Consider the following 13588-nt stretch of genomic DNA (forward strand, 5'->3'; position numbering starts at 1 on the left):
ACTCCCTCAGTGGTCTCAGGAACATGGTCTAAAAAAATAGAAACACAGCATTTATACTGATGGGTTCCTGAATGATAGCTCCAACTCTAACCTTTCTTTTGAGCTGCACATTAAACATTCCTCCTTCTCCATGTGAATGTCTCCAAGCCATGTCTAACTTAACACATCCACCACCCAAAACTAGGAATCATTCTTAATTCCTTCCTTTCCCTGGCAGTCCTCATCCAATCCATCAGCAAATCTATCAGCTTTAACATTCCTGGGCCTCAGTTTTCTCAGCTGCCAAATGACAATAACAGGAACTACTTTATAGATTGGCTGTGGAGATTACGTAAGGTAAGAGAGACGTGCTTAACACATAGTAGCTACTCAATAAACATCAATCTCCCTTCTCTTTCCAATAACCTATAACAGTGGTGCTGCCCCTGTATCCATTCCACACCTCCACGTGGCATTTGAGGCTTGTCATAGTCTGGCCCCACCCTATCTCTCCACCCGTCAGGCCCAATAATTATATTTCTATTATTATTTTTACTTCACAGAGCTTTTTAAAAATTTTATAACTTATTTTTTAATTTAATTTTTAAATTTTTAAAACGAATGAATTAATTAATTTATGGCTGCTTTGGGTCTTTGTTGCTGCGCACGGGCTTTCTCTAGTTGTGGCGAGCGAGGGCTACTCTTTGTTGCGGTGCGCGGGCTTCTCATTGCGGTGGCTTCTCTTATTGCAGAGCACGGGCTCTAGGCACGCAGGCTTCAGTGGTTGTGGCACACAGGCTCAGTAGCTGTGGCTCACGGGCTCTAGAGCGCAGGTTCAGTAGTTGTGGCACACAGGTTTAGTTGCTCGGCGGCATGTGGGATCTTCCTGGACCAGGGATCGAACCCGTGTCCCCTGCATTGGCAGGTGGATTCTTAACCACTGCATCACCAGGGAAGCCCTCACAGGGCTTTTTGACATACCTTATTCTTATCATTTCTATAAGAAATAGGTATTATCAACTCCATTTTTAAAGTTGGAAAACTGAGAGAGATGCTGCGTAAAATGCTAAAAATCATAAGCCAGTCAATGTTAGATCTGGAAATGAAGCAAAGAGCTTTCATTATGAGCTGCCTTGCTTTTTCTCCCAGGCCACGCTGCCTCTCCAACACAGAACTTTATCATCCTCACTTACCTGAAACCCACTCTATGCCCTTCCCTACCCTGCTTCTCCTTCCAAGAAGTCCCTCTCTTCCTTTCTTTTCCTTCATCATTCTTGTGATGGACTGAATGTCCTCATCCTGCTGAGGACTTCAGTGTACAACGGTCTCTCAGATTACCAGTGTTTATTGTTTCACTAATTCACTTAGTCATTGCCTTCCTCCTTCTCTCACTCATCAAATATTTAAAGAGTATCAACTCTAGGCAATTCTCTGTGCTGAGGATGGATCACAAGGATGAAAAAGAGTCAGACCTTATGACTGAGGAGCTCACAATTTAGGACACGTGTTCTTAGCAGGGCAATAGCACACCTGCGGGGCTGAAATTGGTTCTTGGGGGCCAAAAAATATTAGTACAATTCTTTGTGGCCCTCCAAAGCTCAACTCTATTTGAGAAAATCTTATTCCTTACTAATTAACTTCTCTCATTGGGTTTTCTTGGGTACCAGCACTTTTGACACTGACTTCATGGAAAATACAAAAAATGTATGGAAGATCAGTGCTACAGAACTGTGGTGATTAGATGGCTATGACTGGAGGTCTTTCTGCACCATCTTGGAGTTGCATTTGGAGAGGTGGCCTACATGTTCATGTTGGCTAATACTAGCTGCCTTGTGAATATTGTTTGTGTTTGCTCTTCAGAGCCTTTGTCTTGGAGAATTAAATGAAAATATGTTTATTGTTTAACTTTACAAAAATTAGTCCACCGGTAATTATGTCAAGTGCTGAAAAGAAAAACATTCTACAATGACAAATGAATATCTAGCAGCTAAAGCTATTTTCGCATATCGAGTTAAAATTAAAAGTTAAATTCACTGAAAATAAGTTTAAGAAATTAATTTAATTTCCAATTGTTTTACTTTTGTTGGAAAAATAAGTCTGAATGATATTTTTAAAAATTTGATTACACTGCTATTATATATTTATATCAGTTGATTTTCCTAGGTAATTTTGTATATTACAATTTATTTAAGTAAATGACATTAAAAGTCACTCAGCAAGAGTAGTTATGGCAAATGTTAATGGCTTTTAATTTTAAAAAATTCAACATTTAGTCACCTTAATTTTGCATTGAATAATAAGTACGCATTGTTCTTTTTAAACATACACACAGCATTAGACACTGTATATACTGTATGTATATTTGTACACAGCACAAATGTGCAAATGTTTGCTGTGTACTGATATATATATGACATATCTGTAATGCCCCCTCCACTTCTTCTCCCAGAACGTTACAAACAGGAAGAAGTGGCCGTGGTTAAATATAGTGATCCTTAGGCTGAAAGGGACCTGCCCTGGGCTCCAAGGTCTTACTTGAAAACGTTGTGGCGATTTATAATTACGCACAAGAGAAGGAAGAGAAGCTGTCCTTTCAGGAAAAATCCATTGTTTGTGTCATCAAGAAAAATGACGATGGTGGGTACAAGGGAGTTATGAATGTGCTCTTTCCCAGAAATTATGTTGTGTTTACCAGGCATTATTCTGAGCAAAGCTCAGCAGGGGATAGGCAGCTCCTTCCAAATTATTAAAAGGCTCAGGGGATTCCCCTCCAGTGCAATGAAGGAAAGATACAAATGATAAAAACCACTTATTTTTATGGTTTACCCCCAGTATCAAGACAAACAAAAAAACAAGCTAAGTCTGAACTAATGGATCTTTCTGCTGTCATTTGTACTGTACTGAGCCATCTGGATTGAAATAAAGGGACCATTTCCAAACATGTTAAAAAAAGTGACATATTTCATGGAAAATACACACACAAAAATAAGGCACATGTACAAATATACGTGCAGCATATAAATACACGGTAAATCTGTGGTGTTAAGCTACCACATGCTGATGAGGCCCATCCACAGCTCCGTCAGCACTACCCAACTGCAAGTCAGTTGTGTTTTTGTGACACCAAGTGTCATTATATGTAGCAATGTATAAAAGAACACTATGACCCTGACAGCGCAGGAAGAACTCGCAGCAGCCAGGGTTTTAGATCCAAGTGCCCCACTTTCCTGAGCTGGTCCATCAGTTCCTGACTCAGTGATTTGCTTCCAATGAGTTAAGCCATTCCCACCTCCAGGCCTTGGCCCTCGCGGTTCCCTCTGCCTAAAGAGCTCTCTCTGCCAGAGCAGGGCTCTCTCACTGGGGTCAGAGGGCTCTGGTCAAAATTCATGCCCTGCTGGCTCCCACTCTCAATGATTTACTCTGCTCTTTGTTTGTTTGTTTTAACTTATGATGCCTATCACCACCTGACATCATAGTATGTGTCTGTTTGGTTATTTTTTTGTTTACTGTCCATCTCCCTCATTAGATTGTAAGCTTCATAGGACCGGGCTTTTGTGTACTACTGTACCTCTGACGTGGGGACCCAGTATTGGTAGCATGTGTCAATGAATACGTGAATGAATAAGGGAGCCCACTTTGATTTTTGGCTTAAATGACGTACAGCGTGAATGTTCCTTTTTCATTATTATTATTATTATTTTTTGCGGTACACGGGCCTCTCACTGCTGTGGCCTCTCCCGTTGCGGAGCACAGGCTCCGGACGCGCAGGCTCAGCGGCCACGGCTCACGGGCCCAGCAACTCCGCGACACATGGGATCTTCCCGGACCGGGGCACGAACCCGTGTCCCCTGCATCGGCATGCGGACTCTCAACCACTGCGCCACCGGGGAAGCCCTCTTTTTCATTATTTTAAGCAACCTTTCCTCCTGATAGTGGTGGCAAAGCACCTGAAGGAAACAGACAGCTCTTTCTCTCTGTAGTTCTTTTTCTCTCTTGTACATCCCCCCTCCTTCTCCCCCTCCCCACCTCCCATTCACTTTTCACATTACAAATGGCTGATGCGGTCCAGGCCCTGTGGGAATAAATTCCAGTGTACTCCCTCCTAACCCTTCCTCCTCTCTCTGCCCTGCTTAGAATAAGTCTGTAAGGAAGTGTCCTGGGCATACAACCTTTGAAGGTGCTTTCTTCACCTGGTTTCAAAGGGAGAGACACCCATCACTTAGACACATACCACTGGGATGACCATGGGCCCCTTGCCCAGTCCTACTTACTAGGTCCTGTTGTCAGGTGTGAATTACTGTGACCTCCCAGGTCTCACCCAAGAGTGATGACAGTCTCCTCCAGGAAGGCCATGCAAAACATTTCTCCTGGAGTATATTGCTCTAATCAATTTCAGACCTTGCCTTAGATGTCCTCGAAGCTTCCCAGGAACTATCTGAATATACATTCCCATGAGATTCTGGCCCAGGACACCAGAACGCTTTGAAATTAAACTGCCTGATGAGTTTAGACATTGCTATGTACATATTTCTGGGGCGATCTGAAAACACAATAAATTTCTATTGCGGGACAGAGGGTTGTGTTTGTCTATTATGTGAAATGGCAGAAAACGAAACACATATTGATTCTTGCAAATGTATACTTTTTTATAGTCTCCAAAGAAATGAAAGAAATCAGAGACTTGGTTTACTATTGCCATATGGAATATAGTGTGAGAAAAATTTACCAGCCTGCAGATCTACCGTTTCTGGTCTTAAATCTTACCTATGAAGTATGTTTTTCTTCTTACATACGGAAATCCCTGAACATTTAGATTGGGATTCACTTGCTTGTCCCCTGAATTATAGTTCAGTGCAGAGACCCTTTTCACTGGATTAGACCATTTAAATCCCTCTAGCTATGAAAGTGTTTTTCCTTGTCATCTATATTTCTTTCAGGAAAGTGAGTAGGTCAGGAGGAGAGACACCAACCTGACTTAACTTTTGTGTCATTGACACGAGTAGTACAGCATCCTAGTAAAAGGCTGAGCTTTGACGTTGGGCAGATGTGGAAGGGAATCTTGTGTTCTTCAGCAGCTCTGTAATCAGGGAAAGTTATTGAGAGAGGTGGCACTGAAAGGCGGTTAAGGACATGAGCTTCTCATGGTATGACAACTTGAATTTGAATCGTGGTTCTGCTACTTATTCTATCATCTTGGGCAATTGGCTTGACCTCTCTGAACCTCAGTTTCTTCTTCTGTAAACTAATATTTACTTTTCTGAGTGGTTGTGAGGATTAAGTGAAATAAAGCATGTAAAGCTCTTAGCATAGCTTCTGGCATGTGGTAAGGGTGCAATCAATGTAAGCTGTTATCAGCATCCATAATATTAGTAACTGTGGTGTTAGTTAAGATCACACAACTAGTTAATGATGGAATCTAAAAAATCCCTAAATGCCTTATTTCCAGTCAAGTGATTTTTGTGTGTTGTCAAAATTTGTAGCCTTGGGAGAAGATGTGGCAAGAAGTTAAATAAATGAGCGTGGAGATAAGCATGGTGAAGATGTTAGAAATGACAGTGATCGCCTGAAACACAGCTTTCTTTACAGCAGTGGTCCTCGTCCTTGGTTACATATTGGAATCACCCGGGTAGTTTCAAAATACCAATGCCTGAATTTCACCACTAAAGATTCTGATTTTAATGGTTTGGAGTGCAGCCTGGATGGAATTTTTAATATATCCCCCTAGTAATTCTAATGGATAGACAAGTTAAGAACCCCCAGTTTAGAAGCACCTCTTGCAGCTTGCAAATCCTAGTGACAACGGTTAAGATCAGGCTCCGATGCCTCTGTGGAGGAAGACCAGCAGAAAAGCTTCGTTCCCCGGTGCCCAAGTCCCTCTGCAACAAGACTGAGAGGGCATGAGCTTATTGCACCTTGCTGGGTGTCTAAAGAGGGAACACGGTAGCTGGCTACCTCCTTACTGGAAAGCAACAACCCTATATTCTCTGTGGGTGTCTCTCCCTGCACCCAGCCGTCAAAGGCTAACTCAGAAGCAGAAAATGCACCCACATGCAGACCCACACGTTTAAAAGCATGGTATCTTAGAGATTGCTATGGAATCTCAAAAGGCTGGTGTGTGTGCACGTGTGTGTACGCATGCATGACTGTGTGTGTGTAAATGCAATCACTACAATTTCAGACTCCCTTATATTCAACCAGTCAACACAAAACAGCTGAATATTGTTGTTTTATGGTTATTATGGTTATGGTTGTGGTTTTATTCTTATGTTATTTTATTCCTTCATGATCTTGAAAGAAACTTGAGATTGTTCTGAACCACCAGCCGGCACCACGTTGCCCATCTAGCTAACGGCCTTCCATTTAAGAGGGTTGGTCGAGCCCACTTCAGGATTCGTGGCCATAATTCATCAGTACATGATCCCCCTCTACCCAGGGGTGAGTGATGGGAGTAGGGCTAGCCCTGCTTGAGCAGATCTTGCAAAGCTGAGCTGATGTCTCAATGCTGGGTTGTGTCCAGCTGGAGAAAAGAGACTCAGAATCATGTCCTCGAGGAGTGGAGAGGGGGAGCTGGGGTAGCAAACCCCAGGGCCAGGATTCTGGAGCAGCAGTCAAGGTGAGGAGTCCAAAATGGGTGTTGTGACACCAGGATGGCAGAGGATGAAGATTAGAGGAGCTAGAGAGGTGGAAGGGGTTTGGGAGCAATCCTGGTAAAATGCACCAAGGCGCCTTCCTTTTTAGGAAAGCAGGGGCTAGAGTGCAGTGCACAATTATAATTGTCTATGCATCTATTATCAATTATTTTTCTTTTGAAACCCTGGATACCTCAGCTAGCTGAAGCTGGTGAGTTTCTCAACCCACCAATCTCTTTTAAGCCACCGTGGGGTCTTGTTCATGGATGCCAGGACCTTCCGGAATCCTTGCCAACCTCCGTTTAGTTACCACTTCTCAAGCCAACATGCCTTTCTCCCTTCCAGGTGTATCTTCCTCTGAGGAGCCATTCCTGCCCTTGCTCTGATCAGGGCCCACGGCATGGGACTGCCGTCTCTGTTCTGCGCCCTGATCGTTAGGCAGCTGTGTCCCAGCCCAAATTTCACCCCTGTGACTAGCTTAGAAAAGCTAAGTCTATTACTCTTTTCTCTAGGGTATTTGCATTCTTATAGGGAAGGATATTATAGGCTGAGGAATTTTAAAATAGAATTGCAGGTGCTCGTCATTTTACCAGTAACAGATGATTCAAGATATTTTTGTAAGAAAAGAAGGTTTATCAGAATTTTAAAAATTCTCATGGCCACTTTCTATGCTTCTGAGACAAGAACTGTCCAAATTTAGTTCCATTTCTCCCACATGCACGTCTGCACAGAGGTCTGGGTAGGGGAGGCAGTGACACAGGAGGAAGGAGCTACGTGTAGAATCCGAAACCTGGGCCTGAGCACATGCTGGGCACCAGCAGTTTGTGGTCCTGGCAATGAACATGGCCTTCCTGAGCCCTGGGTCCTCATTTGAAAAATGAGCTCAGCCACCATAATTGAATACCTGCTAAGTTCCAGCGAAGCTTGGGGATCAAGGATAGCAGCAGTTACTGAGGGAGACTGTGCCCCACGACAATGCTTTTCTAGACGTGCCTACGAGAGTAGTGGAAGAAATGTATTAACTCTGCAGGGGGAGCTAGGGATATTGTCACAGAGGAGAACTTCATGCTGGAACCAACATTGGGGACTGTGTGACATGGGGGTTAGGAGCTATGACACTGGTGTCTTAGAGCTAGCTTGAATCCAGGCTCTGCCACTTACTACTGGGAACGTTATCTGAAAAATGGGGATGATAATCATATACATCCCATAGGTGAGAAGTAAGATGATACAAGTCAGAATGGTGCCTGGTGCCTAGGAAATGCCAGTCTTCATCATTTACTATTTATATATTTAATCTATATATCATATATTTATATATATATATACATCATTTACTATATATATGTTATATATATTTATAATATATATACATCATTTACTATATATATATTTTATATATCTATATACACTTTGGGCATGCTGCAGCTTGTGTGATCTTAATTCCCCAGCCAGGGATTGAACCTGGGCCCTGGGCAGTGAAAGAGCAGAGTATATCTATATCACTTTGGGCATGCTGCAGCTTGTGTGATCTTAATTCCCCAGCCAGGGATTGAACCTGGGCCCTGGGCAGTGAAAGAGCAGAGTCCCAACCACTGGACTACCGGGGAATTCCCTATCATTTACTAGTTTTAAAAAAATTATTCATTTATTTATTTATTTTGGCTGCGCTCGGTCTTAGTTGCGGCAGGCGGGATCTTTAGTTGCGGCAGGCGGGCTTCTTAGTTGCGGCTCGTAAGCAGGATCTAGTTCTCCAACCGGGGATCAACCTGGGCCCATGGCATTGGGAGCCCACAGTCTTATCCACCGGGCCACCAGGGAAGTCGCTCATTTACTACTGAGTAAACAATAAAGAGGAGAGAAAAGATATCGGGGCAGAGCATTCTAGATGTAACCTGAGGCAAGGCAGAAATACAAAAAGGGAATGCAGTGCTTGGGGACTAAAGGAGACGACAGGCATCGAGGACCTGGGACCAGCGGGGAGAGGGTGCAGACAAGCCTGCAGAGGCAAGTGGGGGCCAGACCTGAGCAGGCCCTGCAGGGGCTCCAAGGAGGGGGTCTCTCTCGGGAGAGTGAGGGGAAGCCATTCATGGCGGGTGGGAGGGTTCTAGAAGAAAGACGTCTCCCGCGGCTCCAGGGAGGTTGGGCTGAGGAAGAGAGACTGGTGATAGGGTGTGGGAAGATCAGATGGGATAATGAGTGTACAAAAAGCACATGTGAATGTGCAAAGTGCAAGGTGAATATGAGTGGTACGGAGAGACCAAGGCGGGTCTGAGAGCCTCCTTTCCTGAGAGAACCTTGGGCAAGAACTATTGTTTTCCTCCACTGGAGAGGGGAGGGGGAGGGGAGGGGGGAGGGCTGGGGTCAGCCTCCCACCTCCCTCAGCCTGCTCCCGAGCTGGTGGCAGGTGGCTGCAGGCCACGGGACGCAGAGCAGAATCATCAGAAAGGACCCCTCTGGACTCAGCCCTCCTACCCTACTGCCTGCACACAGTCTCTGAGATGCAAAACTCCCCGGAAGCCGACTAACGACTAACGAGGAAGGCCCTAGAGGCAGCCTGAACTTGAACCTGCTTCTCTCAGTTGCTAGCTCTGTGGCCCAGGCAAGTTGCTTAACCTCATCTTAACTGCCTTTGGCTTCAGTTTCCACATCATAAGATGGCGTTAATAATAATACCCACCGCATAGGATGGCAATGAGGATTAAGTGAGTTAGTATGTGGAAGGTACTGGAACGGTACCTGACACACGGTAAGTGCTAAATAAGACTTTGTTCATTAAAATATGTAAAATGATAATAACTGATGGTGTGCAGCGTGGCCAAGAGAAAAAAAAAAGATAACTGTACCTACTTAAAAAAAAATGTATCGTGAACATTCAAGTATTTGGGGCAATGTCTGGCATATCATAAGCCCTCAGTTGAGTTAGGGGCTACTAAACCAGGGGGCAAGGTAAAGGTATGCAGGGGAGGATATTGTCCCCATTTCAGACAATCTACTTGAACATGGGCCTGTCTTTGTTGCATTTCTACTTGAAATTTACTTTGGGTGTATTTATTTGTTAATCTTTTTTTTTTTTTAGCGGTACGCGGGCCTCTCACTGTTGTGGCCTCTCCCGTTGAGGACCACAGGCTCGGGACGCGCAGGCTTAGCGGCCATGGCTCACGGGCCCAGCCGCTCCGCGGCATGTGGGATCTTCGCGGACCGGGGCACGAACCTGCATCCCCTGCATCGGCAGGCGGACTCCCAACCACTGCGCCACCAGGGAAGCCCCATTTTTTGCATTTGTAGATTCTGCCCTATACAATCAGCAAGTTCCAGCTATGAAGAGATATTTAGCCCCCATTCCTTGCGGTAGGACCAGGTCTTTATCCGCCTGAAGCTGTTTGAATCCCCTACTGCTCTGAGGCAGAAGGATGGAATAATGAACTCCTCTCACCCTAAAGGTTCTTTTCCTGAAAGGGATGTGACAGGTTGGATTTCCTTCACTGTCACACATCGCCCCACACCCCTCATCACATTCATCTCAATGGTTTTGCAAGATAAATGTGGGATCCCTTCTCAGTTTCCTGGGTTTGAAGAGAGAAGAGCCATAGGGATGGAGCCTCAGGGAGAAGAGAAGTCGATCATTTCGCCAAAGAACAGCGAGGAAACCAGGCTAATGGAAAGCTCGGGGTATTGGGAGGGGGTATTGGGACACCATGGCCATACAAGGGCTTTGTGCCCCTGCTCTCTTCCACAAAGGACAGCACGACCACCTGCAAGAGGGCTGGTTTCCTCAGGGAAAGCCCAACTGGGGTCCCAGCTCCATCTCTTGAGCTACAGGGTCTGGGGCTACTTCTTTAACCTCTCTAGCTTTTTCTCATCTGGAAAATAACAACAACAGCAATAGTATGTCATGAGCAGTTATAAGGATTCTTTCTTTCTGTTTCCCAGACGTGCCAAGCTTCTTCTCACCTCGGGGCCTTTGCACGTGCTGTTTCCTTGGCAGAGGGCTCTCCCACCAGACTCGTGTGGCGAGTTTATTTTCCTCATTCAGGCCTCAGAGCAAATACCCTCTCCTCAAAGAGGTCTTTTCTGACCACCCTATCAAAAATGGCCATCCCTGGACACTTTTATCACACCGCTTCAGTTTATTGTTTACATAACACTTATCACTGCTTGAAATGATCTTTCCTTGTTTGTTTACTTGGTTATTGTCTGTTTCCCCTGACTAGGATGTAAGTTTCACAAGTACATGTTCACTGCTGTATACACCATGCTTGGCACATTCAATGAATGAATAATGTATTAAAAGCACCTGCACTTTCACTTAAAACTCAATGATATTAGTATCATTATTATTATCATTAATTTCATTCCCAGAAAAGGATGTCAGTTTGAGTATTCCTTTGTTTTATTTCTAAAATTCCAGAATTCTCTAGGCTTTGATCATAGACAATAACTTCAAACTCTGTCCTATTCAAGTCTCATGAAAACCCATCTTTGGTGAAAAACACCTAAAGAGACATACCATTCCTTCATTCTTCTAAACATTCCAGATGCTACACCATCAGAAAAACTAGAAACTTGCCCTTTTCAAACAGCGGCTTAAACTAAGGCTTTCACTGAGGGATGCTATGAGAAACCACATTAAGAGTCATTAGCTGTTTGAACAGTATTAGGTATTGTATTAATATTAGGTAGATGGTACATAACAGTCCCAGGAGCAACTATGAGAAACTCTAGTGTGAGAAATTCCTTTCAAAGTTCAACCCTTAGCAAAATATTCACTTCCTTTGGGGAGCTAGTATGTATTTTTGTCTTCACAAGTTGGGTAACAGGTTGCTTGCCTTTTCACTTTAGCTGCCAGGAAGCTCAGGGCCAAATATTTAACTCATATATAGAAGCTATATAAGCTTTAATGGTCTGCATATTTGCATCTCTCTTTTCCTTCATCTTTACCTCACACTCTATATTCATCTTCACTATGATTAATCTCTGGGAAGATAAAAAAAATTGGCTTAGAAAAGGGCAGGTACCAATGGAAGCTGGATAGTCAAAACCACAGCCTAATCTTATCGCAGAGACAACCTGGGGAGGACACTGCTGCCATGGTCTCAGGACTCAGATGTAGAGTCCTTAGGGGAAGCATCCACTTGGACAAGACCAGTCACATGTGCAGAGCAAAGCGAGTATCTGACCTCCTAGGCGTCTGCATGAGAGACGGCCCTGCCTGCCACCCAGGCCCACGCCATAGGGAATTCCTCAAACAGGAAAAGGGTTCAGATATTAGACACTCCCATAAATAACTGTTCATTAGAGTTTATTTTTTTTTCTCATCTACCTCAAAGCCTTTGTGGAATGAAGGGGGATGGGAGGAAATCAGTAACTACATATAACAGATGTGAATTGCTCCATGCCACAAAGTGAAAGAAACCTTTCATTTCCTTACTTTTCTAAATGAAAACTTGCTCTGGGCTCCATTCTCCAACATGGGTGAGAAGTCCAGTGTGTTACTTGCGGCTCCTTCCTCATTTTCTGGACCATGAGAGCCCCGTAGCTGCAATTTTCGGAACAATTGGACGGGCAGGATCCATCCTCTGGTGAGCTCTCCCTGTGGTTGTCATGAAGATGCCAACTGCCAGATGCTGGGGCCCATTCTGGGGTGGGCAGTTCCCCTGGTAGCACCCATTCCGCCTGGGCCAGGCTCACGCGCTGCATTTGCTGCTGGCTGGGCCACTCTGAGGTGAAGGTGGAAGGCTCACGTACCTTTTGATGGGTAGAATCACTTCCGAGTGGGAGGAGGTCAGGCTGTGCACTGGATTCCCCGCCGTACAGGCACATGGAGCCCAGAACACAGCGCTGAACCTCACTGTGGTTCTTCTCTCCCCAACCCCTCTCCATCCCAGGCCCAATGTTTGCGTGTTTATCCACTTTACACCCAACAGAGAGGTACACGCTACACATTCTCTTCAGCCTCGTCTCAGCGGGGATATGAGGGACATGCTGATTGTGGGTCCTTGGGGGCATTGTTCTCTCCAACGCGGGGGAGGGAGTGACATTCTATATTTTTAATCATAACAGGAGACTGGTTTGACCTTACGGCCAGCAAATCCCCAGGATGATACTGAGCTACCAGGCGAAGTTTCCAGGGCAGCAGTGTTGGACCCGCCCCGTTTCAGACAAGAACAAGACAAGGTGTATCGAAGACTGTTCCTCTCCTGGCGGCATTAAATAGTATTCCCTCCCCCTGCCCAGGGCATTCAGGATCTAAAAGGCTCACGTCGCTGTGTGAACACCAGAGGGCGCCATTAGCCTGGTTTCTGGAGTCGCTGCTGCTCTGATCAGAGTGAGAACGTGTCAGGCGCGACACAGTGAAATAAAACCTAATATTTTAGATCCATTTTAGAGCGAGTAGGTGGCTCATTGCTGTGAATTAAGGTCACCAACAGTAAAATAGGTCAGAATTTCCTTCATTCCTTTCTGCCCGATCTCAAGATAAGTAACTAGGAGGCTGATTTAAATGGTTTCCAAGAAAGGGATAACTCCAGGCATAAGGGCACGAGATGATGATTCTGGGCACAAGAAGCACGTAACATTCTATGGAGGTTGAGGAAGGCTCTAGATAATTTCAGGACGAAACTTTTATGGGATTTGCCACTTCATTCATCTCGAAACCAAGCCACAGATCCTTTTCCTAGCTCTGAAGAACCACTGCTCCTGTCAGGCGACCCCGAGTCCAGTGCTGTTTCCAGAACCTCCGTTTCCAAGTAAATCACTGTAGGGATCTATAGCAGCCATCAGGGCTCTTCCATTGGGAGGTTTTTTGAATCTGCCTGACCCAGAGTAGGCTTATGCAGAAAGCACTTGTTAAGCAAGTGAAAAGTACAAAGATCTCTGGGGCGTGTGATCAAAGCTTTTGGTCCACAAGTTTTTTTGTTGTGTGTAAGTAGATTGCATTTATAAATGGGTCTCACGGGGCCATAAAAGCTGGTCTCAGC

At 44.8% G+C, this 13588-nt stretch overlaps 1 protein-coding gene across 1 annotated transcript in view; it reads right to left on the minus strand.

Moving 5' to 3' along the window:
- The window catches only part of LOC103082753 (probable asparagine--tRNA ligase, mitochondrial), a 39655-nt gene extending 27038 nt beyond the window's left edge, over nt 1-12617 (minus strand). The window contains exon 1 of the mRNA XM_007454427.1: nt 12105-12617. Coding sequence (XP_007454489.1) covers nt 12105-12617 — 513 coding nt within the window. The remainder of the gene's footprint in view (nt 1-12104) is intronic.
- Nucleotides 12618-13588: the final 971 nt, after the last annotated feature.

The sequence above is a fragment of the Lipotes vexillifer genome, unplaced genomic scaffold (assembly GCF_000442215.2).
Source record: "Lipotes vexillifer unplaced genomic scaffold, Lipotes_vexillifer_v1.1 scaffold457, whole genome shotgun sequence".
NCBI lineage: Eukaryota > Metazoa > Chordata > Mammalia > Artiodactyla > Lipotidae > Lipotes > Lipotes vexillifer.